General features: G+C 33.7%; 2 protein-coding genes across 2 annotated transcripts in view; both read left to right on the plus strand.

The window, feature by feature from the left end:
• LOC145674916 (uncharacterized) overlaps nucleotides 1-25,914 on the plus strand; it is a 160,071-nt gene that overhangs the window by 102,525 nt on the left and 31,632 nt on the right. The gene's annotated exons all lie outside the window — the stretch shown is intronic.
• LOC145674906 (CD151 antigen-like) lies at nucleotides 920-24,811 on the plus strand. The gene is made up of 5 exons (XM_081745167.1): nucleotides 920-1,279; nucleotides 8,871-9,059; nucleotides 11,887-12,057; nucleotides 16,003-16,224; nucleotides 24,526-24,811. The coding sequence occupies exons 1-5, from the start codon at nucleotides 1,223-1,225 to the stop codon at nucleotides 24,595-24,597; spliced, it is 711 nt and encodes a 236-aa protein (XP_081601293.1). The 5' UTR covers nucleotides 920-1,222; the 3' UTR covers nucleotides 24,598-24,811.

A 25,914-nucleotide genomic window follows, 5' to 3' on the forward strand; every position in this document is an offset into this window, starting at 1 on the left:
CAAAAGGCTGTCGAATCTTGGCAATTGTTTTCATTTGGGATTCTCCAAGCTTGATACAAAACTTAATGCAGTAACGTTGTTCCCATTTTCAGTTCTTTTGTCAAAAACGAAATTCTATACAAGCTCACTTACACCACCTCATTTGGCGCAGTCTGCCTTCGACTGACTGCTTCTGTAAGCTGGAAATAAAACAGGAATGAGCATTAGATTACCTACCACGCCGCCCTAACTACATTTGTTTATGCCAATAAATAAATAAATAAATAAATAATGTCGGATACTTTTTGAACATACCTCGTAAAATTAAGAACATTTGAATCTACCACCAAATAGATCACAGATCAGAAAAGTAGTGACATAAAAAATGATTAATTTCCAAATACACAACTCGTATTTGTGACGAAAGATTGGTTTAAAAGTTTAACGCGCTCTAAATAATAATCTGAATTTGATCAAAAAATCGATTGTATGTGAAAATTAATGGAGTAGAATCAGGGGCACCCGAAGATTTTCTAAAGGGGGGGCATCACCATGGTTGCTATAGTACGTCTCGTATTGCTGGTATTTAATATACATGGGTTGCTATATTCCGTATACATTTTCGTGAGCCAGAGGGGGCCCGGGTCCCACCTTGCCCTCACCTTCGGACGCCCATGAGTAGAATGTCTACAAAGAGACAAGATAAAACGCGATAAGTCAGTGTAATGAAAATTTTTCTCCATCAATACATGGAAACTTTTTGTCATTTCTGCAAATTAAGCAGACGAAAACTGTTAAAAGAAGTAAAAACTACCGATTTGATTAAACGTTGATCAAACGTTATGAAATAAATTGGTAATACGGATGGACAAGCTTTCATAAAGTCCTTCCGAAATCCCTCAGGGAATTTATGCGTCAAGTAACTAGCTTATTTTTATTAGGTTTCGTTATATACATAATTGCTTCGTTTCACATTATGTTATCTTTCTAACCTGTAGATTGTATGTTATCTCCAATGATAACAAAAGTAAAACTGATAAATAATTTATCTCTTGGATGTTACGGAAAGTGTCTATCAAAGTATAACTGTGCTTTAGGCAGATACTCAACAGCAAAATGCATACTTAAGAAACAGTATTACGTACTTTTTGTTTGAATCGTAGATTTTGTTCCGGTTTCTGATACTCAGCCATCTTGAATAAGAAGATTGTCTTAATATAAGTAAGAAGAAATCATTAGGAAGATGTGCTGTCCAGTATGGGCTTCTACATTTTTGTTTCTCTCAAATGTTATTTTTATGGTAAGTAGTCTACAGTTCTTACCAGCCCTTGTACAGTCTCTACCAAAAGTGTATATCCATTGTGCATATTCTTTCAGTTGATTCGAAAGAAGTACATCAACTTGAGTGCATTTGTTTGGCTACGTTTGAAATTCAATGACCCTTTTAAGCACTGAAACTGCACGATATGTGTAGTGATGGGCAGTGGGAATATTCCCGGTGGGAAGGAATTTAAAAAATGGGAATATTCCCGGGTTTTTTCTCTGGCCTATAAATTCCCGGGAAGGAATTTATTTCCATTTAGCTATAACTAGCAAAAAGTAGGATGATTTACGGAAGAAATGAGTTGATAGTGATGTTCAAGTAGTCAAGAAAGTATCGAACACATTTTTTTAGGGCAGTAGGGGATTTATACAAAACGGAAAGGTAAGTGGAAGTGATTTATGTGAGAAAAGTAAGTGAATTGTTGGTAACGAAAATAGAAAACAACGTGCCATGCGGGGCTCTAACCCGCCTTCATTCGCTAACGCTCGCTCTGCAACGCTGTCTGAATTTAATGTTGGTAACGTAATTTAACGTATGAAACCATAAAACAACTGCATCGGAATAGTATATCGCAAAAAAGTAGGTGCAAAAGCTGGCCCCCAATGCTAAAGAACAGCCAAAATTAGCAAAGTACTAATTTAGAAATGATGAAAAGGAACCATTTTGTAAAGTAATTTAGAATTATGTAGAAATAGAGATGAAGTACTATTAATAAACCCTGAACTACCATTAGTAATAGACGTCGGTCTGTCCCCTCTCTGTGACTCGAATTTCTGAAGAAGCACTCAGACTTCTTTTACATGTGAATTAACGAATGGAATTTCGAGAAATAGGTAGAATGAAAGGTCGTGTATGGCAATGTTACGTGCTAAAATATAAAGATAAGTAAGTATCTTGTAAATTTTGTGAACATAAATATGTATGCACAAATGTTGATAAATTGGTGAGACATGTATCTTCTAGCATTTACCCAATCTAATTGGTTTATAACATTTATAAATTTAATGTGTTTATAATATCAGTAATAGAGTCAAGTTGAGCAAATCTACTTACATATAAATTTAAACTGTTACAATATAATTTTTTCGCACATATTTAATTGATAGAACATATTGTAAATAAATATACATTTATGTGTACTCTCTAAATATAACAAAGTGTTAATAAAGTAACATAGTACCATTCAGAATATACATTTTAAAGAATCCTCTGTGGACAACAGTAATAATATGCTGTGATATAAAAATTAATTCAACTTTGAAATCATAATATAGTAATAGAATGCAATTTTCTTTCTGATTGAACATAAATTCCCGGATAAATTCCCACTTTCGGAATCTTCCCGGGAATTTTCCCAGGGAATATTCCCGAAAAATATCTTCCCGGAATTTACCCATCACTAGATATGTGTACTTCCAGTTTAACGTGGGATCCGAACTACGTAAGCTCCCACAAGGAATCAAATCTGGGTCTCCCATGTACTGAAGGCGAGAACTCTTCAGCAAATAACTAAAAAAGGTTCTAATGTATCATTTGAAGCTGAACATTATGTTTCACTGTTAGATCACACATCAGAACCAAATCATAGTTTCAGCCATAGTAGTGTTGCAACGAAAACAGGATCAGTCTGTCAATAGTAAACCACTAAACCAGTTGTGTGGGTGGGAGTGTTATTTTAAGTGTTCTCGTGGATAATTGTTTCACTCAAATAGTGTATTAGAATACAAATTTTGAAGATTTTTTGCTTTAATTCAAGAGCTAAGAACGGTTTTGAATGTCTTGCAGAGATTATTTTCTCTCTACGTAAAAGAAAAATAAAACGCTTAGCCCAAAAAATAATAAAACAATTAGCTCTTTTGTTCCTAAGTTATTGTGAAAAGAACACGTGGTAGTGGATATGAACTCTTAGTGCAGAGTCCGAACTATAAACGGAAGACGTTTTATTTCTCAATAAAGAAAGTTTTAAACAAGTAAAAATATTTATATACAAATCTAAAATAAATTGCACAATATAATACAAGGATCTTATTAAAAGTAACGAGAATGCAATTTCATAAACAAATGTTGGTTTCATTAAAGAAAAACACACGATGTCTTAAAGCTACAAACGTTCCTTTACTTTTCAACGAAATTTCCGTTTACACACATTTGTTTAATGTGATTATGATAATTTTTATTTGTTTAGTATTAATTTTGGGATACTTTCGTTTTTTCAGTTTAATAAATCTTTTTATTGCAACGAAAACACTCTTGTGTTTTGGATAATTGCTGAATTAAATTAAAAATCAATGGAATCAGTTAAAAAGTATAGTTCTAGCATATGAACTTTAGGGTTTTCACTATTATTAACTAATTAACATCTAGATTTAATTAGTTACAAATTCTATCAGACGATCTGATTAATAAATTTTACAGCAGGTACCATTTTCTTTCTTTCAATCACAATTTTATGGAAACTTTGAAGTGTACTCACCAATTGAATATAGATTTTAGTAACACTCGTACAGATAATTACTTTCCTTATAATGAAATTAATGTTGTATTGGGAAAATCACTGTTGACAGATGGATAAATGTTTATCAAAGTTTTAGTTTATTTATTTGTTGAATTTTTGAGAGGAAATATTCCCTTATTTCCTCCCTCATGGATCCTTTCTTCATCGACCAATACAAATATGTGAAAAAACTTTCTCTGTGTGCTGTAAGACACCTCATTGGAGTCAGATTTAAAGAAAGAGATCGAATACTTGTTGAAACTTAGTAGAAGAAATGGAAATGAAATGAAACCTTTTAGTTTAACGTCCCACGTTTATGCCCTTTAGGCTAAGGGAGACAATGATTAAGGCAAGTGAATGATGATGGAAGAATTAGTGGAATGAGAATATGGGAGGAAACACAAGTATCCCGAAAAAACTCACGGATACGATGTTGTCCACCACAAACTTGCTTGGCAGGGTATCGATCCAGGAACCCCACGCACCAGAGGTAAGCGATCAACCACTGAGCCACCTAACTTAGTAGGAAGAATGGATGTTACGAGTCCACTATATTCAGTTCGCGTAATCAGGTTAAAAGGAATGCATGTTCTGACAGGCCTGAAACCGAGACCGCTGACAAACAGTGCGTTGAACTACGTATATTCCCCAGATTGACAACTGCATTAAATAAAGTATTTACGCAATATAGTTCTCCCACAGCATTCAAATCCCTCAAAGCTTTGGAAAAGAATATCATTCAATTTAAGAACTAATACACTGAGCCCATTAAATCTCAGGAGTCTACGAGATAAAGTGTAGTTGTTTGGAAGGTTTTATAGGCGTGACAAAAAGAAATTTAAAAGTACGGATCAGGGAACTTTCTCCCTTTCTTAAGCAGAATAACCGGTTTCAGGACTTTGGAATATAATTTTATTGACCTGTTCAGCTGAATTGATAGCGCACGCGACTTCGTAGTGGGTGGTTCCTGGTTTTACTCCCAGTTGGACTACTAATATTTCTGAAGTTCCCTATCATCATAAAAAGCCGCGGTAGCTTAGTGCGTGAGGTCCCTGGTTTGATTCCAGCTTGTGCCAAATGAACCTTGTGGTGGACATTGCATGAGTTTTCTCGTGCTCTCCCATCTCCTCCCACTTTTTCATTCCACCATTTTGTTCATTATCATCATTGTCTGCCGTAGTCTTCAAGGTGCAATCGTGAGTCGTAAAACTTTAAAATGTCATTTTTTTTTTTTTGATGATTATAAGGCAATTGAGGAACTACATGAATTAAGAAGTAGCTCCCTCTGGTCCAGAAAGTCAGAAATAATAGCAATTGAGAACTGATGCGCTGACCATGCATCACCCAGTTGAACATGCTACATCTGGCTAGCCGTAGCCCTTAATGGATTGTAGCGACAGTGAGTTCAGTACTTCCTTTTGTCTATTAAGTAATTTCATCAGTATTTCAAACAGTATGTCTATAAAGAATGAATGGAGAGCACTGACCCCGACAGTAACAGAGTGAGTAGTTGTTTTGGGAAGCTAATTCGGTGGCGTAGTGATTAACGCATCGGCGCGATATGCCGAAGGTCCCAGGTTCGAGTCCCGATCCAGCCAGTCACTTTTGCGCTCTTTGTGCGTTAAAGAATGAGACTTGTTTGTTATCTCCCCCCTGCAATTTGACTCACTTTAATACTTAACATGATATAGCAAGAGCACATGAAAGTCCGCCCAGGGCGATACGGCGAACATTTTGGCCTGTGATGCATGATCGGTGTTTCAAAACAACACCGACAACGTTTAGGAGGTGATTCCTGACATCGTGATAAGACAAAAAGTATAGACCGACCTGAGTGCACAAATGCTTGCTTTCGGAGTTATAGGCTGCCGAAAACATGAAAAAATGAACTTTAAAGGTCCGTAGCTCCAAAACTATGGGATCTACCGTTGTCGGGTCAAGACTTTACTAAGGAACTAGTATGTGCATCATTCAAATATCCAAGTTTCAGAATCCTGTGGTACTTCCAAAAGATTCTTATAGGGGTAGTTGGTGAGTACTTCAGATTATATGCCTGTAGCCAAACTGCCTCTCTAAAAATTGTTACAGAAGTACCGCAGGATTATGAAACATGTATTTTTGGATAGCACACATATTAGTTCCTACGTGAAGTCTTGATTCGATTAAGATAAGTCCCATAGTTTTGGAGCTATGGAGCTTTAAATTTCATATTTTCATGTTTTCGACAGCCTATAACTCCGAAAGGAAGCATTTGTGCACCCAGGTTAGTCTATACTTTTTGTCTTATCTTGGTGTCAGGAATCACCTTCCAAACGTTGTCGGTGTTGTTTTGAAACAACCCATATATGTTTGTATGCACTTCTTTGACAGGCATTTTATTAACCCATGATAATGTCTCTGTCCGCCATTGCTGTAAATGTATTAAATTATATTTTAAATAATATTTAATATTCTTTAAGTTCGATTTTCATATAGAAAAATTAAGTTAGCACCATCTACATCCTGTGGTTGTTGGACTAATATGGAACCACTCTTAAAACTGTCATATATACCTTGGACCCCTACACTTAGCGTTTGATCTCATGTTAAATAGTTCTAGATATTCAGTGCTCAACAATTTAAAGTATGCACATAACTGTTTCCATTAAATTTTATTTAGTTCAGCATATCTTTTTGATTGTTTGAAACCAGTACCTCTGGCAACCCTGCCATGTGACTGACGTCACTTATAAACGAGGAAATTAGTTCGCAACTTTGCTTCATGCACAGAAAAATCAAATAAGTAATCATACATACAACATTGACACTAAAACAAAAACATCAACATGAGTTGGCAACCTTCCGTACGTAAATAAGAGAGAATACATAAATTGAGCCCGCCATTCTACAGTGTACTGTACCACCGTTCGACGTGTGATTAGCAACTAAAACGAAGTGTTTTTCGCATTGCTCTACTTTGGTGAATTCGTTCCCTTTTATTTTTTTCCTTTTTTTTATTTTATTGTTTTTCACCTGTTTGTATCCTTCGTGAATAAGGCTCGAGGGGAGAGCCGAAAGTTAGGAAGCATAATGTATTTTTAGGAATCACAATTATAAGTAAGTAAAATATGACTGCTAAAATTCCTGAGTAAACTCAAACTCATCGCCACTCACCTTATATGGATAGCACAAAATTTAACCAGTATATACGCCAGCACAATGATATGATTTTCCCCCCGAAAAGAGCAAAATCTACACCTGCTCGTAAGCCACCTGAAGTTTCTTTGAAATGTGACTTAGTGAAGGACGACCTGATGGATATTGAGTGGACGGCAGTCGGACCAAACATGTGATTCGCCTCAAACGATAATCTTGTGTTCTTATTATTACCATTTATTGTTGTTGAGATATGAAAAGCAATGATTTGATCAGTACGGGACTGTGTACCTACTTTTGGGCCACCCTGTATATTTATCTATTGTTATTATTATTAGTTTCTTGTTAAATTTATATATTTTCTCAATTGATACCATTAATATTCACTGTTATTGTATCTATTTACTATTTATTTTTATTGTTATATATTTGTTATTCTTATCTATTTAGTATTTTATCTCTTATGTTTTTATTTCTAATTTGCAGCATTTTTCCTTATATTTTACTATATTCATTTTTAAATTCATAGACAACCTTCACCTGCGCATTCCTCGAGTATATCATATACCATGTGAGTATGGCAGAGCATACATAGGACATACTGGACGTACAATAGAACAACAATGCAAAGAGCGCAACAACTACATAAGACTTCAGCAACTCATAAAGTTAGGACTAGTAGTGCATAACCTAGAGGTCGGACATAAAATTGATTTTACAAATACTTTACCACCATAGTAACCAAGTGCAGTAATTTTTGGGACAGAATACAGGAAGCTATAGCCATCTCACGGAACAGGAACAGTTTCAGTAGTGACAATGGGTTTCAAGTCAACCCTATCTGGTCGACCCTTTCCAGGAGCAAAAAGAAAGAAAGAAAAAAAAAGCCAGCATCCGTCAGTCAATCAGAAGCTTGCTTTTCCCTCAGCCAATCAAAAGTCCCCATTCTTGAATCTGCCCCTAAATAGTCTCTATCTATACATGCTCACGTCTCCGATCTCTTCATTATAATCCCTGAAGATGAATGCTATGTCTGCATTCGAAACGATGAATGTCAATGCCTTCATCTGGCTCCAAGAAAATTTCACGTTGCCAGGAAAAATTCAATTGTATCTTTTTCTTTTATTTTACATAATTGATCATACTCACATACATTTGTCTCTTCGTTCCTGTCTTCTGTATTCTTATCGACCATTCTGTCTCTATTCTTAGCCTGTAAATACTATTATACGACTCTAGATTCCAATATGGTATCCAACTAAACATCTCACAGCTATCTTTCTGTTCTCAGTGCCGAGCATGCGTGAAGTACAGGATTGAACGCATTACGGTAATCCCGATTGCATTTTAAGCTGCAGTTCATGTCTCATGTAGCTTTGGTGCTGAGAAGGCACACTACACACTATAACAAACAACAACTAATGAGCTATTTAGTCAAAGAGCCTTAGTATACTTTCATATATTGCAATTGATACTAATTGTCCTTTCTGACAGCTCACTGCGTGCGTGTGGTGTTCAATGCTGTGTTGCCAGCTTTGTCGTCGGGTATTGAAACACGAAATTATTCACTGCAAGTAAATCTAATTTTTATAAAATTAAATGACAAAAGAAAATTAAGAAGAATGTTGTCAATAACCAGCAGATCCACTACTCAAGCTGACATTCGATTAAAACAATGTGCATTTGTTTATATTCAAATTGGCAACGTGCGGAAAGGGTGGAATGTTTACCATTGCAGAGCGAGAGAAATGAGCCGCTATAATTGGCTAAAATTGCTGTTGCCATAGAAACAGTTCTTTTTGCCTGATTGTTATGACTACGTGCAGGAAATAAAAAACAGAAGAAAGCAACTGTCAGAAAGGAGAAATTGTATCAAACGGACTGTAGTGTATATGATAATATTTCTGTTGTAAGTAATTAACTTTTATTCATTTACAGTTGAGTGGGGTGATTGTGGTGATTGTAGGATCAGTAGTCCAGACTGTTTATTCTTCCTACGACCAATTAGTCAATGACAGCATTTTTACAGCACCTGCGTTACTAATAACTGCCGGCGTTTTTACGATATTTTGTTCCGTCATCAGCTGCTATGGCATTGTAAAGGAAAATTCCAATGTTATAACAATGGTAATGTATGATATAAATTTAAAAATAAGCATATTGGAATAACTATCGCTACCAGTTCTATGGTTAATTGATTCTTTTTCGAAATTCTTTGCGTTAGCGATCGTAATTGTTTTTAACATTTACCTACATCTCCGTGTGTGCATTATTTGCGAAAGGACATGCCCTGTACAATAGCAATGTGCAATTACAATTTGGTTTGTGTTAACTCCAAGAGGAAGAGGATGGGTAAAAAAGATCCCTCGGAGATATTCCTGGGAGAAAAACTGTACCAGACATGTTTTTCTTTCACTGCACCCTGTTCGCGAACTTCGAAGTTTGAAAACCATCTCTCTATAGTGACTTCAGTGTCTTCGAAAAAAAAAATCAAAAGCTAATATAAAATTATTTTAAGTTCATTTTCCCGACATGACGCGAAATTAATTATTTATTGAATTGTATAAAAGCTGTCAGTAAGATTTTTATGTATAACTTCCAAACCTATACGAAAATATTGTCTAATTACTTGAAAATATTCTAGATGAAAATACTATATGGTTATCTAATTGCTTGAAAATAATTTAGTTGAAAATATATTGGACCTTATGCAGAGTCGCTTTCACATATGATTAGTGCCATACTAAGGGTTTGACTAACGCATAATTATCAGAATTGTATTTAGAATCTCTGATTAGCACATAGTAGTTGATGAAGTTAATCACATGTGACTAATTAATTTAGAGCAAAGGGTGTCCTGGTTTAGTCACACAACCATTATTCCTGTCTTTCTTTCGTTTAATCTCATCGGGTGAGTTTATTATGAAACAGCTATTAAACCGAGATATTACAATAGCACAACTGTTTCTTAAGTGAACAGTGAGAGATGAGTAGAAAATTTCCAGTATTCTGAGGAATACCTCCAATTAATTGATAAATTATCTTCCTCTATAATTACAATATAACGCTTCTATTGTCGCTAACATTAATTGACTTCTACTTATTCCCTCTGTAAATCTATCCTTCAGAAATGAATAAGACAATTATATTTCAATTTCGTAACTATTTATAAGTAGTAATGTCAAACTACAAAGAAAAAAATTCGAATTTCGTGGTTTATATATTTTCATTTTTACAGAATACGCATGTGCACGTCTAGTTTTCCGTAGTTGCCATATTTATTTTTCTCACCCGATGTATTGGGGTTATATTAGTTAGTAGTATCCAAATCAGATCATTAGCTTAACTACATGCTGGCTATGAATACTTAAAAGTGCACCTTTCTTTGTCCAGAGCTAATACGACACTAATTAGTCGCGTGACTAACGCTTGATTAACGATTTCTCTCTGAACAGAACCCATAGTTGTCTGATTATTAGAAACTATTTTAAATGAAAATATATGGTTGTGTAGTTACTTGAAAATATTCTAGTTGAAAATATATGGTTGTATAATTACGTGAAGATATTCTAGATAAAACTATAGGGTTGGCTAATTGCTTGACAATATTCTAGGTGAAAATATATGATTGTCTAATTAAGTGAAAATATTCTAGATGAAAACATATGGCTTTCTAGTTACTTGATAGTAATCTAAATGAAAATACCTGATTGCCCAATTACTTGAAAACATTCTACATAAAAGTATACGGTTGACTAATGACTTGGAAATATTCTAGTGTTGTATACCGGTACTTAAAAGTGGTGTGATTTAAAGAATACTACTACTAATGTCGTTAATAAATAAAGAAATTTTGTTGCAAAAATATAAGTTTTCTAAAACGCAGTTGCTAGTAGTTGTGAGTTCATCAACTTTTTTTAAAAAAATAACTTGGAACAATAACAATTTTATCTATACTACTTTCGTTCAACTCGTGGAACCAGTGGAAAAGCAGCCAAGAAAGCTGAGAAAGCTCAGAAAAACATCTTAAATAAAACAAGTATAAAAGGGAGAGGAGTTAAAGGTATGTCATTCACATCCACAAAGTTTTGAAGCTAGTATATCTTGACATTAGTAGTAATCAGCAGTAATCAGCAGTATCCAGAGCAGTAATCAGCATGGTGAACAGTTTTGTCAATCTTTTAGTTTATTGCTGATGAGGCTTCTTGTCTGATCCATTAGAAGAGATAAAATATTATCAGCTGGGAAATCAAAACAGCTATGCATCTTCTTTTCTGGTGATTTTTTTTATTTTAATAACAGTTTTTGTAACCTCTTTAACAGTATACTTGGCAAGCCAAATCAAGATTGACAGTAGTTTAAATTTCCTGACTGATGATAGTTGACACCTTGCTGTAATATGCTGAAATATGAACGACAAGCTTCAGCAGAAATACGCTTAAACATATCGCTGACAAAACTGTCCACAACGCCCATTGCTTTCTATATATACCAGTATCAGGATGCATTTACGTCAAAACTTTGCAAATGTAAATCTCATAGCTCTCCTTCCTCCTTCTTTTCTTCTTTTTGCCTTCCTTAGAGATGTTCTTTTGGACTTTGTCAGCTTTTCTCCTTACCTATCTTTGGAGTTATAATGGATAATGCCCGGAATAATTACTAGGAAACAATATCGTTTCAGACATTTATGAACCATATTAGTCTGTAAACCTGACCCTTCTGTATCATGAAAAGTTTGCTAAACACGTTACGTTCTCAGACAGTACGAATTAAGGTTGTAGACAAACATGTGACGTCATGTACGGTGAGCCGTTCAACAAACTTGTATGAAATTAACTATAGATAACACCAGAAAGAGTGAACAAAGTATTGAGTACATAATTGTAAAATATTAAAACAACAAGAATTCACTTAAAAGCTAATTTTAAAATACTAACATGTATTATTGTTCCAGTCCGGTGGGATTCTAGCAGCTGTGGCAGTAATACAGTTTGGAGTGGGTATAGCAGAAGCCTCATTTCGTTATAATCTTCCAGAGTCCGTGGAAAATCGATTGGAAGTCAGTATGTCCAAGTGGATGACAGATCAGTGGTCTCAAGCTCTATGGGACTCAATACAGACAAAGGTAAGGTGTGGTAATATTTATCAGAATATATTATTACTTGTCTTATGACTTATTCTTTCACGTTGATAATGAGTATGATTTTAATTGAACAGTTGCACGTGAAAGAAGGTTAACTGCTAGACGTAGAAACGGAGAGGTAACATTGATATGATATAAACTACATTTGAGAAATAGTTAATAGAAAAAAAAACTCTTTTTATCTTTCAAAATACGAACAATACAACTATCTGCTATAGAATATCTGAAATTGTTGTGTACAATTTACACAGTATATCATGTACGACATAAGGATAAAATAATAATAGTAGTAAAAACTTTATTTGTGTATTGTGAGCACTTTGTAAGCAAGAATACATCTTTTTCTACGGCGCTTGTGTACAATATGTAGTAACTTTTTTTTATATATTTTTTACAAAAATAACACATGAAACAACATGCAGATAGCAGTCAAGTAAACAAAATAACCTGTTGATCACACTGTTAAAATATTCAGGTTTTTTAGATTCAATCTATTTTTTTAAAACCAATAAATAAATCTATATTCAATATATAAAAATGAAAGTTACTATCTTTGTGACATAATAACTCTTGAACCACCCAACCGATCTCGTTCAAATTTTTAACATAGATAAGGTTCGATCCTGGGAAGTTTTTTTTTTTTTATCATTTCAATATGACGGTGCAACTTAGGGAATCATATATATATATATATATAATCCAAAAAATGACCGATATTAGTGCCGAATTCATAGTTTTTGGAGTCGCTAATATGAACAGTGACACTTCCGATATCGTTTAAATCCAAATTTAGCCCACAATAGTAATATTTAATTTTTAAGACGAAAACATCGTCTATCGGATAGCGCTTCAATGCAAAATGACCAAAAACTGGAGTTGATTCCATTTTGCACCGAACGTGCCTCATACACAGCACATACGATATATTAACATGATACAATCTATATATTAAAATGCTAGATTTATATGCTTATTTCCAAAGAAAAGTTTATACATTTGTCTCCAATCCTTACGGCAATGAAATCTCAAAAATCGCATGTGCTAGAAACGTACCGTTTTCGCTGGTCGATTTTGAATTTTGTGTAGATTGTCCAGTTCTAATTGAATATTTAAATAAAAATATGACCGTTATTTCTTTATTACATTTTTTAGTGGTACACCGGAAGTATTGACTATTTTTTTAAAAAAAGTAAAGCATCATATTCTATGAGTTACATATTCCAACACAACATAGTTGTACAGAGGTTGTATATCTGTCAAGAGTTTGTTTCATGGGCAAATGATAGTGAAAAACGAAAGATAACCATTTCTCCAGGCTAAGATGAATCTTTATTGTTTGGAGTGTTTTGCCCAATGAACACCACACATCACTGACACTATAATTAATTGTGTATGTAATGTATTTGCTTCTTAGATACTGCATGCAAGAAGAAAGAAAACGCTGATCATACATGAATTAGAAACTCCAACCGGAAGTAGGCTCAAATCTTGCAAAGGGTACGAGATATTGAAAAAAAAAATAATCGAAAAAATCTCTTCTTTATGGCACTCCTTGCCGATTTTTTAAATCAAGAAGTCTTTCACTTGTGTCTGTAAAGGGAAATGTACAGATGTTGTGAGGAATAACAAGGAGATTCATGCTCATATGTGAATGATGCGCTCTGTAGAGAGCGAAGGTTCAGCTAGTTACAATAAAACAGAAAACATTTGCACAAACTGTTAAGATAGACATATGCATTTAATTTGTCTATAATGTTGTTTGACTAATGCGTTAATGGCAAAATTACCTTCGAGGCTCTGTCACGATGGCAATTGGCTTTTTTGTGACGGGGACAAATAACCTCAAAGTTGATTTTGTCATTAACACATCAATCAATCAATCTTATAGACAAGATAAATACGAATCAGTTGGTGCCAATGTTTTTTGTTTTATTGTAATTATATAATGTTAATATATCGTGTGCGCTGCGTATGAGGCAAGTTCAGTACATAAAGGAATCAAGGCCAGTTTTTGTCATTTTACATATATTTCATCTTTTTAACATCTCTATTAGAAGCTCCTTTTAGCATTCATGTTCAGATATTGTAAATAACTCTCTTAATGTGAAAAACAATATTGACTTTTTCATGTATTTAAGTTCAAAATAAATGCAAGCTCAATAAAATAATAGAATAGTACAATAAACTCTATAAAAAATTAATACCGGGGTCACAAGAAAAACCTAAAAGGATAAATTTAACAAAATATGTAACAACGAAAGACTATACTAACAGGAATAAAAAAATTATATAAAAAAATAAAAGTGCAAAATCTTTAAAAAAATTAATTTGTATAGACTCACATTGTTTACTTGATATTTGAATCTTTTCAGCTATTCTTAAGGCATTTTTATAAGATTTTCCTGCAAAATTTTAAGAAAATAACATAAAATTATGAATTAATGATTCTCTTTTCTGAAACTAATATTGTATTTCTGTTTCAATTCTAACATTTTATGGAAATTGTTCGTTTTCTGTTTATTGTTAGGAATAACTAGCAATGAGTTTTCGATTGCGGGAAATAAAGCATGTTAATAAATGTTTCATTATTTAGTAATCTTAATGATATCTTTACAGAGCTAATGCTAATGCTAATGATAAAAAATTCTCACGTTTGAATAAATTTCTAATTGTACTTGTTATACAAATTTGAGGACTCTAAATGCAATGGAAATATTTTAACAACACATCCGTCTATAGATTCATTAGACAAATGATGTCAAATTTGGTGTATAAATCAGTGATGTGCCGTAAACTATAATTTTACGTCTACGCGATTGTCTACTGTAATCTATACGTAATCTACATTACATATTTTCCCGTGTAGACTATGTAGACAACCATTATCAAATGTAAGGAAGAATTTCGTTGCTCGTTTGTTCATATTTCCTCATTCAGTTGTTTTGTTTCGGTGCAGCGAAAGATTAGGGAAACGACTAACATATAAAAAGTAGAGGGAATTATCTAATCTGTATATGTTTACTCTGCTCTGCACATACCATTTCCTTAGATTTTCCACTTCGAGCACTGATTTTATAATGAAATTTACAAAACTAATTCTCACCTGTGGGCTTTCAGTCTTGAATCTGCTGTTTTTGCCAATTTTTTCTTGCATATTTTACAAAATGTATAATATTTTTCATTTTCCTTCATCAAGACGAAACTAAGTATTCGCAAGTTACTATTCGCTGGTCTAGGCATTTTATTTTGTACGCAATTTCGCAAGGTAACGACAAAAGAAAGCTCCTTTATTGTCCACGACGCCATATTAAATTACGTGTTGTTGACATATTCTACATAGTCTACGTTGTTTACATTGTCTACGCATAGTTGACACGTAAACGTAAACTATCGTTTTTCACGCGTAGACGCACATCTCTGGTATAAATGAACAAATGTAAATATCCTAACTTTGAGATAATTTTTCTCTTGACCCCATAGATAAATATGCACTTAAAAAGTTTCATTACATTTAGCATCTTTAAATTAGTACAGAAAATGCAATTAGAAAAGTATGAAGCATGAATACTCTTATCACAAGAATGAGCTCTATTTCAAAGATTCGAAATTTGAGGTTACTATTCTCGTGACCTCATTGACAGATTGATATGCTTAAAACTAGCTTTATAGGATTCACATCCTCAAATTAGTATTGGGTACTTTTAAAAATTGCTTTATTGGACGTCAGCATCCTTAAATTAATGTAAAACGTTCACAAATTGAAATTTATTCGAGGATGGGCAGTTTTTTACCAGTGGCATTAGTGTGAATTCTTTATAAAAACTGAGAATAACTTACTACTACTACTACTACTACTACTACTGCTACTACTACTACTACTACTACTACTACTACTACTACTACTACTACTTCTATTGTTATTTTCAGATGGACTGTTGTGGCGTACATGGTCCAGAAGATTGGAATCAAGTGTTTGAAGGTGTTGTTCCGTTCTCTTGTTGCAAAGTGGATATACTCAATTGTAATATAACAATATCAGATTCAAATCCTGATATTTATAATCATGGTTGTTCTAAACAACTAACGCTGCTTATAAGGGATGAGGTTACTATTTTATCTGCAGTTAGTATTTCTTTGGGACTAATACAGGTACGTAGTTCATTAGCCTTATGTTTTATTTCAATTGTTTTAACTTGTAGAAACTGAAGTTAAAAATAATTCGATCGAGTAAGCATCATAATTTGAGGGCACCGTAGTTTAGTGGTTAGAACGTTAGACTCAAGTCCGCATAGTCCTGGGTTCGATTCCCGACCAGTGCTTCTCATTTACCGGCGTCCATCCAACGTCGTGAGGCAAATTGGGTAGTCACGCGAATAAAAGACATGATGGTCACTATGTCTAGAAAACTCCTGAAACGCCTATTAGAGACTGACCTATTGCTTGTCGCTAGACTGGACGTTTAAAACGGCTCAGGTCCACAAAAGGGCTGTTATACCAACTGGTTCGGTAAGTATTATAATTGTAAAACTATGTTAAAATTAAAAAATATATTTTGGTCATTCAAAGTCAGATAATGTAATGTTGTTAAGTGCTAACGTAAAGTCTACTTATAGGTTTGAATTTAATCACTAGAAGTGAAGAATGGAACACTGGGAAAGTGAATGTAGACACTGAAATTTTAATAATTTGATTTTGGTCACGAAAAATGTGAAAAATTTATTTGGCTCAGAGAAAATCAAGAAATTTTATTTTATTTATATATTTATTATTATTATTATTATTATTATTATTATTATTATTATTATTATTATTATTATTATTATTATTTTAACTGAGAGAAAGTCAAGAAATTTCATTTTGATCAAGAAAAGTTGGGGACACTAACGAACTAACAAAAGTTAGGTAAACTTGAGGAAAAAGTGAGGACTTAGGATTTTTTTTTCGATACAACAGACCATATGTAGACGGAAAAAGTCTAAAAATTTTATTTCCGTCATTGGAAGTAAAGAAAGAAAAATGTGGGAAATAGATTTTGACAGCTGAAAATTTGGTAATTACACTTAGGTTACACAATGTGAGAAAAAAATATTTTGGGCACAGAAAGTTAGGATTTCATATATAGGATTTCATATATATTTCATTTATATATGAAATCACAACCATCATAAGGTGCTCGATATATGGACACAGGATTGTCCAATCACAGTTGAGGTCTGTGGTTCTACCCAACGTGGCCCGAGATGAGACCACCGACCTCAAGAGTGGGAGAGTTCGGAGATTCCGTGTAAGAGTTCCGATGCAGTCGGTAGCTTTTACATTCTTTGTGTATTAAGTTAGGATTTATGTATTTATTTATTCAACATAAGTTATAGAGAAAACGGAGCTTAAGTTTGGCACACTTAAAGAAAGGTAGAAAGTCAGGAAAAATGTTACCGTCTCTGTTTGACACAATAGACAATATACAGACTGAGAAAATCTAAAACTTTGAAGATGATAATTGAAAATCAAGTAGAAAAAATATGGAAAATTGATTTTGTAATGGACCTATTTGATCCATTATAGTATTTTATGTGATTTTGTCTATTTTCTTATTCTTAATATTTACTTGTTTTAAATATTAATTATTGTTAATGTCGAATTTATTTAAAATTATACCAATCTAATCTCTGTTAACAGCATGAAGCAAATGAGACTATCTGATGTGCAACGACATCAATGTAAAGCCAACGCATTATACAATAGAAACAGTGCCTGAATATCATAATTTTTATCGACACTACAACTATAACTTCTATCGTCATGTAATTGAGCTACTTCAGAATTAATCTTCGCACTACCTAGGTATTTTTTGGAACGCTTACTACCAAGTAGATGTCATTTTGTACCCATCTGTTAAGATTAAATATATCTTGCAAAAGAAACAAATTACAAATTCTTACAAAAATCTATAGTAACTGAATTGAACGCACGGGATAAGAGTAACAGCTATTTATTACACTGCCATCTAGGAGTGACACTTCTAAATATCAGTCACATTTCCTACCAACGGGTAGGTACTTTGTACCCACCAACTTAAAATAGTAAATTTATGAAACACATTAACGTTCAATTTGCACCACCGTAAGGTATACGCTTTAGGTAAACATGTGAGCAAAAACAATTTTTTTTTCAGTTTTAAAGAAACAATTAGAACAGTAATGTGAGGAGCACAACATAACCCCCCCCCCCGTCTTCCCCGTTGGTAATGCGAGGGTTAAAACTTAAATTTGTGATATGATCTACATCACATCTAACAGTAAGAAGAAAGGAATACAGTCCATTCACGGAATGAAAATAGGCATTAATTTCTCTATCAATTTAGCCAGTATTTTAATGGTGCTGATAAATTACATACTGTCTTTTATTGTAAAGATTAGATTAGAATAATGGATTGAATAAATCTGGCATTAACAATAATTAACAACATTTAAACCAGGTTAATATTAAGATTAAGGGCACACATAGACAAAATCATATAAAATAATGCAATGGATCAAATGGGTCCATTACACATTGCTCTGTTTTCAAACAAATAAAAATATTACTTTTTTCTCAATGTAATCGAATTAAATGAACTAGGTTATTATTAAGTATTCTGCCCTTCAGTAGGTCCTGAAACTAAAGAGTTTTCTTTTCTTTTTTTTTTCTTTTTAATTTTAGATTTTTAGGCCTGGAAATGTTTCTTCCATGTTTTTCGATCCTCAGCTTCCTCTTTTAACTTCCAATATTTTCTTCTGTTTCTCAAATCATAGATCTGTTGTGTTCTTCTTCTTTCTATTCCTTACTTTCTTTCCATCTTTCCTTCTATGGCAGTGTGAAGAAGACAGTTTCTTCGCAGAATGTGTCCAATTCAATCGACCTTCCTAGAAGTGTCCTCTTCTCTCCTATCCGTTTTAAACCATCTTCGTTTGTTGCTCTCTTTGTCCATTTTATCTTCTCCATCTTCCTCCAATACCACATTTCGAAGCTCTCTAAATATTTCTTCTCTAACTTTCTTAATGTTCAAGTCTCTGAACTATAAAGTCCAATGCTTCATATATAGCACTTGACCAACTTCTTCTTAAGTCCAATATTGAGCCTGCTAGTTAAAAGTGATCTTTTCTTGTTGAATGCTTCTTTGGCTGTGGCAATTCTTGACCTGCTCTTTGGTGCAGTAAGCGTCTCTCGTCAAAATACTTCCCAGATACTTGAAATTATCGACCTCTTCAAGTTCTCTTTGTTCTACTCTGATTCGTAAGGGCGTGTTTCCACGGGATATTCTCACGACTTTCGACTTTTCGATGTTGATTTCCATTCCATATTATTTTTCAGTGTCAACTATTTTGTCAATCATCTCCTGTAGTCCTCCTTCGGTTTTAGCTATTATAACCGTATCATCTGCATACCTGATCTTGTTAATGATCTGCCCTCAAATCTTCAAATCTCCAATTCCCATTAATGCTTCCTTCATTAAACAATCACTGTAAATGTTGAATAATTGGGGCAACAAACTACATCCTTGTCTGACTCCTCTTCCAATCTCCACACTATTGGTTTCTCCTTCATTCAAGCGCATCTTTACTCGTTGTCCTATGTACAGGTTCTGAATGAGTCGTCGATCTCTCCACTTGTCTACAATTTCTTTAAGTATTTTCAGAAGTTTCGTCCAATTGACTCGGTCCAAAGCTTTTCGCCAGTCGATGAAGCACAAACACAACTCTTTCTTTACATTAAGAATTCTTTCTGATATAATTCTCATCAATCCAATAACATTTCTGGTGCCTTTTCCATTTCGGAATACAAATTGATCTTCTTCTAAACTCTCATCTATCTTACTTTCCAGCTGCCTGCTCAGTATGCATGCAATAAACTTTCCAGTGTGGGTTATGTGATCACTGCACGTCTTTGCTTGCTTTTTCTTAAGCAATGCTTTTATTGCATTGTCTCCTAATTCCTTGAGCAAATCTACTGGCATGTCGTCATCTCCAGTGGCCTTTCTCTTTCGCATGTCTTTGATTGCTTGTACTACTTAACGTTTCAATATACTGGATCCATTTTCATCATCATCCACCTCTTCCTCTGCTTCGATCGCAATATCTTTGAGACAGTTCTTCTGATCATACAGATCTTTTATGTATTCCTCCCAAATTCTAAGGATTCTTTGATGGTCAGTGATTACATTTCTTTGTTGATCTTCGATACCAAACGTTCGTATACTTTTGTTAGCTTACCCTCCTAATGTTTGTGTTTTCTGATACATCAGATCATATCTGCCGCGCCGTTGAAATTCCATTATTTCTTCACATTTCTGTTTCATGTACTGTTCTTTGGCTTTGTCCGTTTCTCTTTTCAATTTATTATTCAGCCTTCTGTATTCTTTGATGTCTGTGTTTTTCGCCCTTTTGCGTTCCCCCATCTTCTTAAGCATCGCTTCAGTTATGCATAGTTTTCTCGGTGCTCTTTCCATCCTACCAATGTTATTGTGGAGTGTGTCTAGTAGAATCTGTTTAACTTTTCCCCAACTATTCTCTATATTGTCAACCATATTTCCCATTGCACAGAATTTTTCTTCAAACTCTTCTTTCACATCACCATCGATATTTCTTAGTCGCTCTAAGTTCCATTTTAGATCTCTCCTCCCATTTTTCTTCATCGACTTTAACTAAGTTTGCACTTCCGCCACCAGGAGATTGTGATCCGAATCAATGTCCGCTCCTGGCAATGTCTTCATGTCTCGTATACTATTCCTTAAACGTTGCTTCACAAGAATGTAATCGATTTGGTAGCGTTTCTTATCTCCTGGACTTTTCTACGTGTACAGCTTAGTTTTTCTTTTCTTAAACCAGGGGTGCCCACAAGGGGGGCTATGACGCAAACTGCGTCATTGAAATACTTGGGGGGGGGTAAAAATCTATATAAATATGTTTGATGGGGGGGGGGGGGGTAAAATTAATCGAAAAGAAGATTTTTTTCATGGAAGAACACCTACGGATAGACAATTGGGGTGGTGCGTCATGGACATAAGGGGGGGTGGGCACCACTGCTTAAACCACGTGTTCATCACCACCAGATCATGTTGGCTACAGAACTCGATAAGCATTTGACTTCGTACGTTTCTTGTACCTAGTCCAAACGGTCCCACTACCTTATTCGCAGCTCCTTCTCCTACTACGCTGTTGAAGTCTCCCATTACTATGCGGTTGACCTTACATCTTCCTTCCTGATGCAATATGTCACTAATCTCATCATATATTACTTCTACTTCATATGGTCGGTTGTTGGCATATACACTTGTATTATCACAATACCCACTGGTTTTGCATGTAGTTTTTCAAACATCAAGGGATCACTGCAATATTCCACTTTGGTTACACTTCTTGCTACTTCGTTCTTCATTGCTATCGCGACACCATTCTCGGCCTTATCGCCACCCGAATAGTATATTCTGTAGTTTCCGAATAGTATCTCATCTTTTCCTGGCTATCTCACTTCACTCAAGCCCACTATGTCAACTTTATATTTGTCCATTTCCACTTTTAAATTTTCAAGTTTACACACACGTCGTAAAGTTCGTACGTTCCAGGTTCAAATGCTGAAATTAAAGTTATTATTTTATTATTATTTTCTGCTCTGGTTATTCTTCCCGGAGTAGTCCTCACCCGAAGATCCGATTTTATCTTCGAAATGTTTTAGCTCAGGAAGAACCATCATATTTATTTACTCTTCTCCTCCGTTCCTCATGGGAAAAAGATAATGTGGTAGTATTCCCATTTCCTTTCCACATCTCCATGCCGTTGACCATCTAGTGATTCATCCGCCTTTTAGGACAGTTTTCCCTCCTAAGGACAAGAAGGTGCCAAATTAATATTTTATTAGAGAATGTACATAGAGAGAGATGATTTTACATGACTTGTAATATACTGTTAATCATTATGTACTTGTAAAAGGTACTATGCATCTATACTAGCTGGCGAAACTTGTGATTATGCTTTAAGATTACTAAACGAACTGATAGGAGGAATTTTCAATAACGAAATACTAACTTTGACCTTCACATAAGCATCCTTTTTATTTTCACAGTATTGCGAGTGGTGTTAATACTTAGCAAGAAATGTAAATAAAATGTTAGGTTAGAAAACACCGAAAAAAAAAACAAAGTATTCTTTTAGTAAGAGCTTTCGGAAAACTCCATTGTCATCTTCAGCCCAGAAACACTTCGAGGAGGACTTTAAAACATGGAGAAGTAATGTGGATAGGTAAAAACAAATGGTTAAAAAGATTTAAGAAATGCGATGCTCAAATCTTCTTGTCGGAAGTAAACCAATATTAATGGCAACTCACTTATCATTGTTCACTGTTTTTTCATTACCTTCCAGACGGTGGAAATAAGTAGCAAAAAGACTGCTCCAATCGCATTTTGTCTCTTTTATCTAAATTAAGTGTAGATTTCTCTTATGAATGTAGTAGACTTCTTTAATTTTTCGTTCGGTTGTTCGTTTTGCTTTCTTTATCAAACATGAATTAGCAATGTTATGATTATTGTCTTTAAGATGTGCTGCCAATCCAGATAACGGTTGTAAGCTACGAGATTTAGATGTGCGGATGTGTTCAGCTATTCTGGTACCAATGTTCCTTTTTGTTTGACCTATATATATATTTTGACACATTGATATTTCACCCGTTAAACGCCACTATTTTGTTGAGGATCAGTGAAAAATGCTTTAAAATTTGTTATGTATTTTTCTATGGAATTTGGAAGAACTTCTGAAACCTTAATGTTATTTTTTTGCAGTATCTTCTTAATTTTTGCCGAATTATGGGGAACTACAGGGACAGCAATCCATTTGTCAGCTTTGGCATCTGTTTGTTGGTTGATGGTGGGTGCTGACGACCTCCTGTTGTACCTGCTTGTACCACTTCTTAAAATATTATTATTATTATTATTATTATTATTATTATTATTATTATTATTATTATTATTATTATTATTAATAATAATAATAATAATAATAATAATAATAATAATAATATCTTTTATTAGTCCAATTTTCATTAAATATAGAATTTCCTGACTGAGGTCACCTAGGAGGTCTGAAAGTAGAAGGGCTCTCCTGAAGAAGTTTTTCCGAACATTTAATTTCTGATGCCGTGTTTGCCATATACCGAAGTAACATACTAATTGGCTTGTCTTACGATAGTAAGTCAAGAAAGTTGAAAGATCGATTTTGATCAAGTTCCATCGTGAATTTGATTCTGAGATGTATCTGGATTGGCAGCGCATCTTAAAGACAATAATCATAACATTACTAATTCATGTTTCGTAGAGGAAGCAAAACTAATAACTGAAGGAAAAATTAAAAGAAGCTTATTACATTTATAAAGAGAAATCTACCTCAATCTAGATTAAGGAAATATAAATGTGATTTGAAGAGTCTTTTTACTACTTATTTCCGCCGTCTGGAAGGTAATGAAAAAACAGTGAACAACAGTGAACAATGACAAGTGAGTTGCCATTAATATTAGTTCATTTCCGACAAGAATATTTGTGCTTCACATTGTTAAAATGTTTTTAACGATTTTTTTTTTTTTTACCTATCCACATTTCTCCCCCATGTTTTAAAATCCTCCTGGAACTGTTTCTGGGTTGAAGATGGAAATGGAATTTTCCGAAAGCTCTTCCTAGAAGATTACTTTCTTTTTTCGGTGTGTACTAGTCTTTGGTTTACATTTCTTGCTATCCTTTTTACTAATTTAATAGTACACGTTTTGATGGCTCGTTGTCATCGTCATCGTTACGTGGTTGTAATTTTTTTCTTTTCTTTCTTATATTGGTTCGTGGACTCACATAATTATGAATTTTTAGTCTTTAGAAAAACAGACTACTACACTTCCTTAACTGGAAAACAGAAGACTGAAATTACTCCATAAACCACTTAAAGGCTGATGAGCTTCAACGTCACACGATGCGACCCGTGGATGAAAGAACACACTTATTTTAGCACTGTGCCCATCCTTCATGTTGTTTATTGGAATAATACATGCTAGGAACGAAGTGTAATAATGATTTCTATAAGAACTGAAAATTTATTATTGTATAAGTCCACGAGAATGGAAAAATTTCTGTGAGTACTTACGCACTGATGATGATGAAAGGTAATCATCGAAACGTATACGTATTAAACCATTAAAATCGGTGCGTAAGTGGAGTTCAAGGCTAGGACTTCATTATCCATTAATATTGTCACTATGTGACGTATCCGATCCAAATATGTAATACAATCCTTGAACTCAATGTGTAAAAAAGGTTAAAAAATAGAATACAAATACAAAAATTAGTAAGGTCATGTTGTTGCAAGGCAATAAAATCAAATATGAAGATAATAAATAAATAAATAAACATTAGTCATAAATCTTTTCTTTCCTTCGTTTCAGCTGCTACTTGTAGCGTTCTACTGCTGTTCTGCACGAAGTTTTAGAAACCAAACAGTCTACAGACCACTATGAAAAGAAAGAAAAAAAAGTGAACAAGATTTCTTAATATGTACAAAACAAAATATACGTATATTGAAAACATATTTTTGTTGATGTCTTTTTGTAATGTTCTTAATATTTGTATTATTGTTTGTGTAAATGTGTAAGAAATGTTAAAAAGTTAGACTTGTGATTTCCATAATGGCAAATAATTTAAATGCGTAATTAATAAAAAAGTTTCAAAAAACAGTTGAAAAAATTGTATTTATTAGAAGTCGAACTTTTGATTTAAAATTCCTAATTGCGTTTTTTTTTAAATATATTAAAGTTATTTACAAATTACACAGAATCTTTTCAAAATTTCAAGGGAGATGTCTACTTCCTTTCTGACTTTATAGGAATTACTCAATAAAAAACAAGGATTATGATTAGGAATTATATTTCAGAACTTTTGGCAGTTATGGCAATATTAACCTGTCATATATGAGGGATGACGTTCCTCAACCATCACACTACCCGGAGAATGAGGAAACGGCCTGGAACCATTTTGATAGGTACCATTCCAGCATTCGCCTGGTATGAATGAGGAAACCCTCACTCAGAATGGCTGGCCTACAGAAAAGATTTTACATCTTTCTCGATCGAATGTCCGTACCAGGAATCGAACCCGGGACAACTTGCACTAAAGGTGAAAGTGTTAACGACTACTCTACGCGGAACCACTCAACAAAAGCTAGTACTGCAACAATTTTGGCAAATAGGCTGTTGAATCTACAGAATACTCTTAAGTATGTCGAATATTTTTGCAATTTTTGTGTTTCTCAGCTCATTCATGGATACGAAAAGTTAGTTTTCTATTTTCTTTGAAACGAACGGAAGATTTAACGATTCAATTTTAGCATTTTATTTTCTAGATCTATTTAAATATATGCCTTACTTTGTGAAAGTTGAGTACTATGTTATATATTTATAATACACAGAAATGTAATTTAATTTAATTAATTTTATATTTATACATGATAAAAAGTCATTAGAATAAAGCAAATGCCATTAAATGGACCTCAAGAAGAAAACAGTAAGATTAAATCGTTAATATCTCCGTTCATTTCAAAGAAAATACAATACTTCCTGAAACATATAAATAGGCTATAATAATAATAATAATAATAATAATAATAATAATAATAATAATAATAATAATAATAATAATAATAATAATAATAATAATAATAATAATAATAAAATAACTGATGTACTTGACATCGTTAAATGAGCTACCATTTGCTCGCAAGATCTTTTATATTAATAAAGCCTCGATTTCCTAAACAATCGATTTTTACAATGAATATT

This window comes from Thermobia domestica, chromosome 18, assembly GCF_964235325.1.
Source record: "Thermobia domestica chromosome 18, izTheDome1.hap1.1, whole genome shotgun sequence".
NCBI lineage: Eukaryota > Metazoa > Arthropoda > Insecta > Zygentoma > Lepismatidae > Thermobia > Thermobia domestica.

Excerpts from the sequence above, each read along its gene's own strand:
- LOC145674906 (XM_081745167.1), top strand. The coding sequence starts at position 1,223 with ATGTGCTGTCCAGTATGGGCTTCTACATTTTTGTTTCTCTCAAATGTT. Across the intron at positions 1,280-8,870 it reads TCTCAAATGTTATTTTTATG|TTGAGTGGGGTGATTGTGGT; the intron begins GTAAGTAGTCTA and ends ATTCATTTACAG. Across the intron at positions 12,058-16,002 it reads GGGACTCAATACAGACAAAG|ATGGACTGTTGTGGCGTACA; the intron begins GTAAGGTGTGGT and ends TGTTATTTTCAG.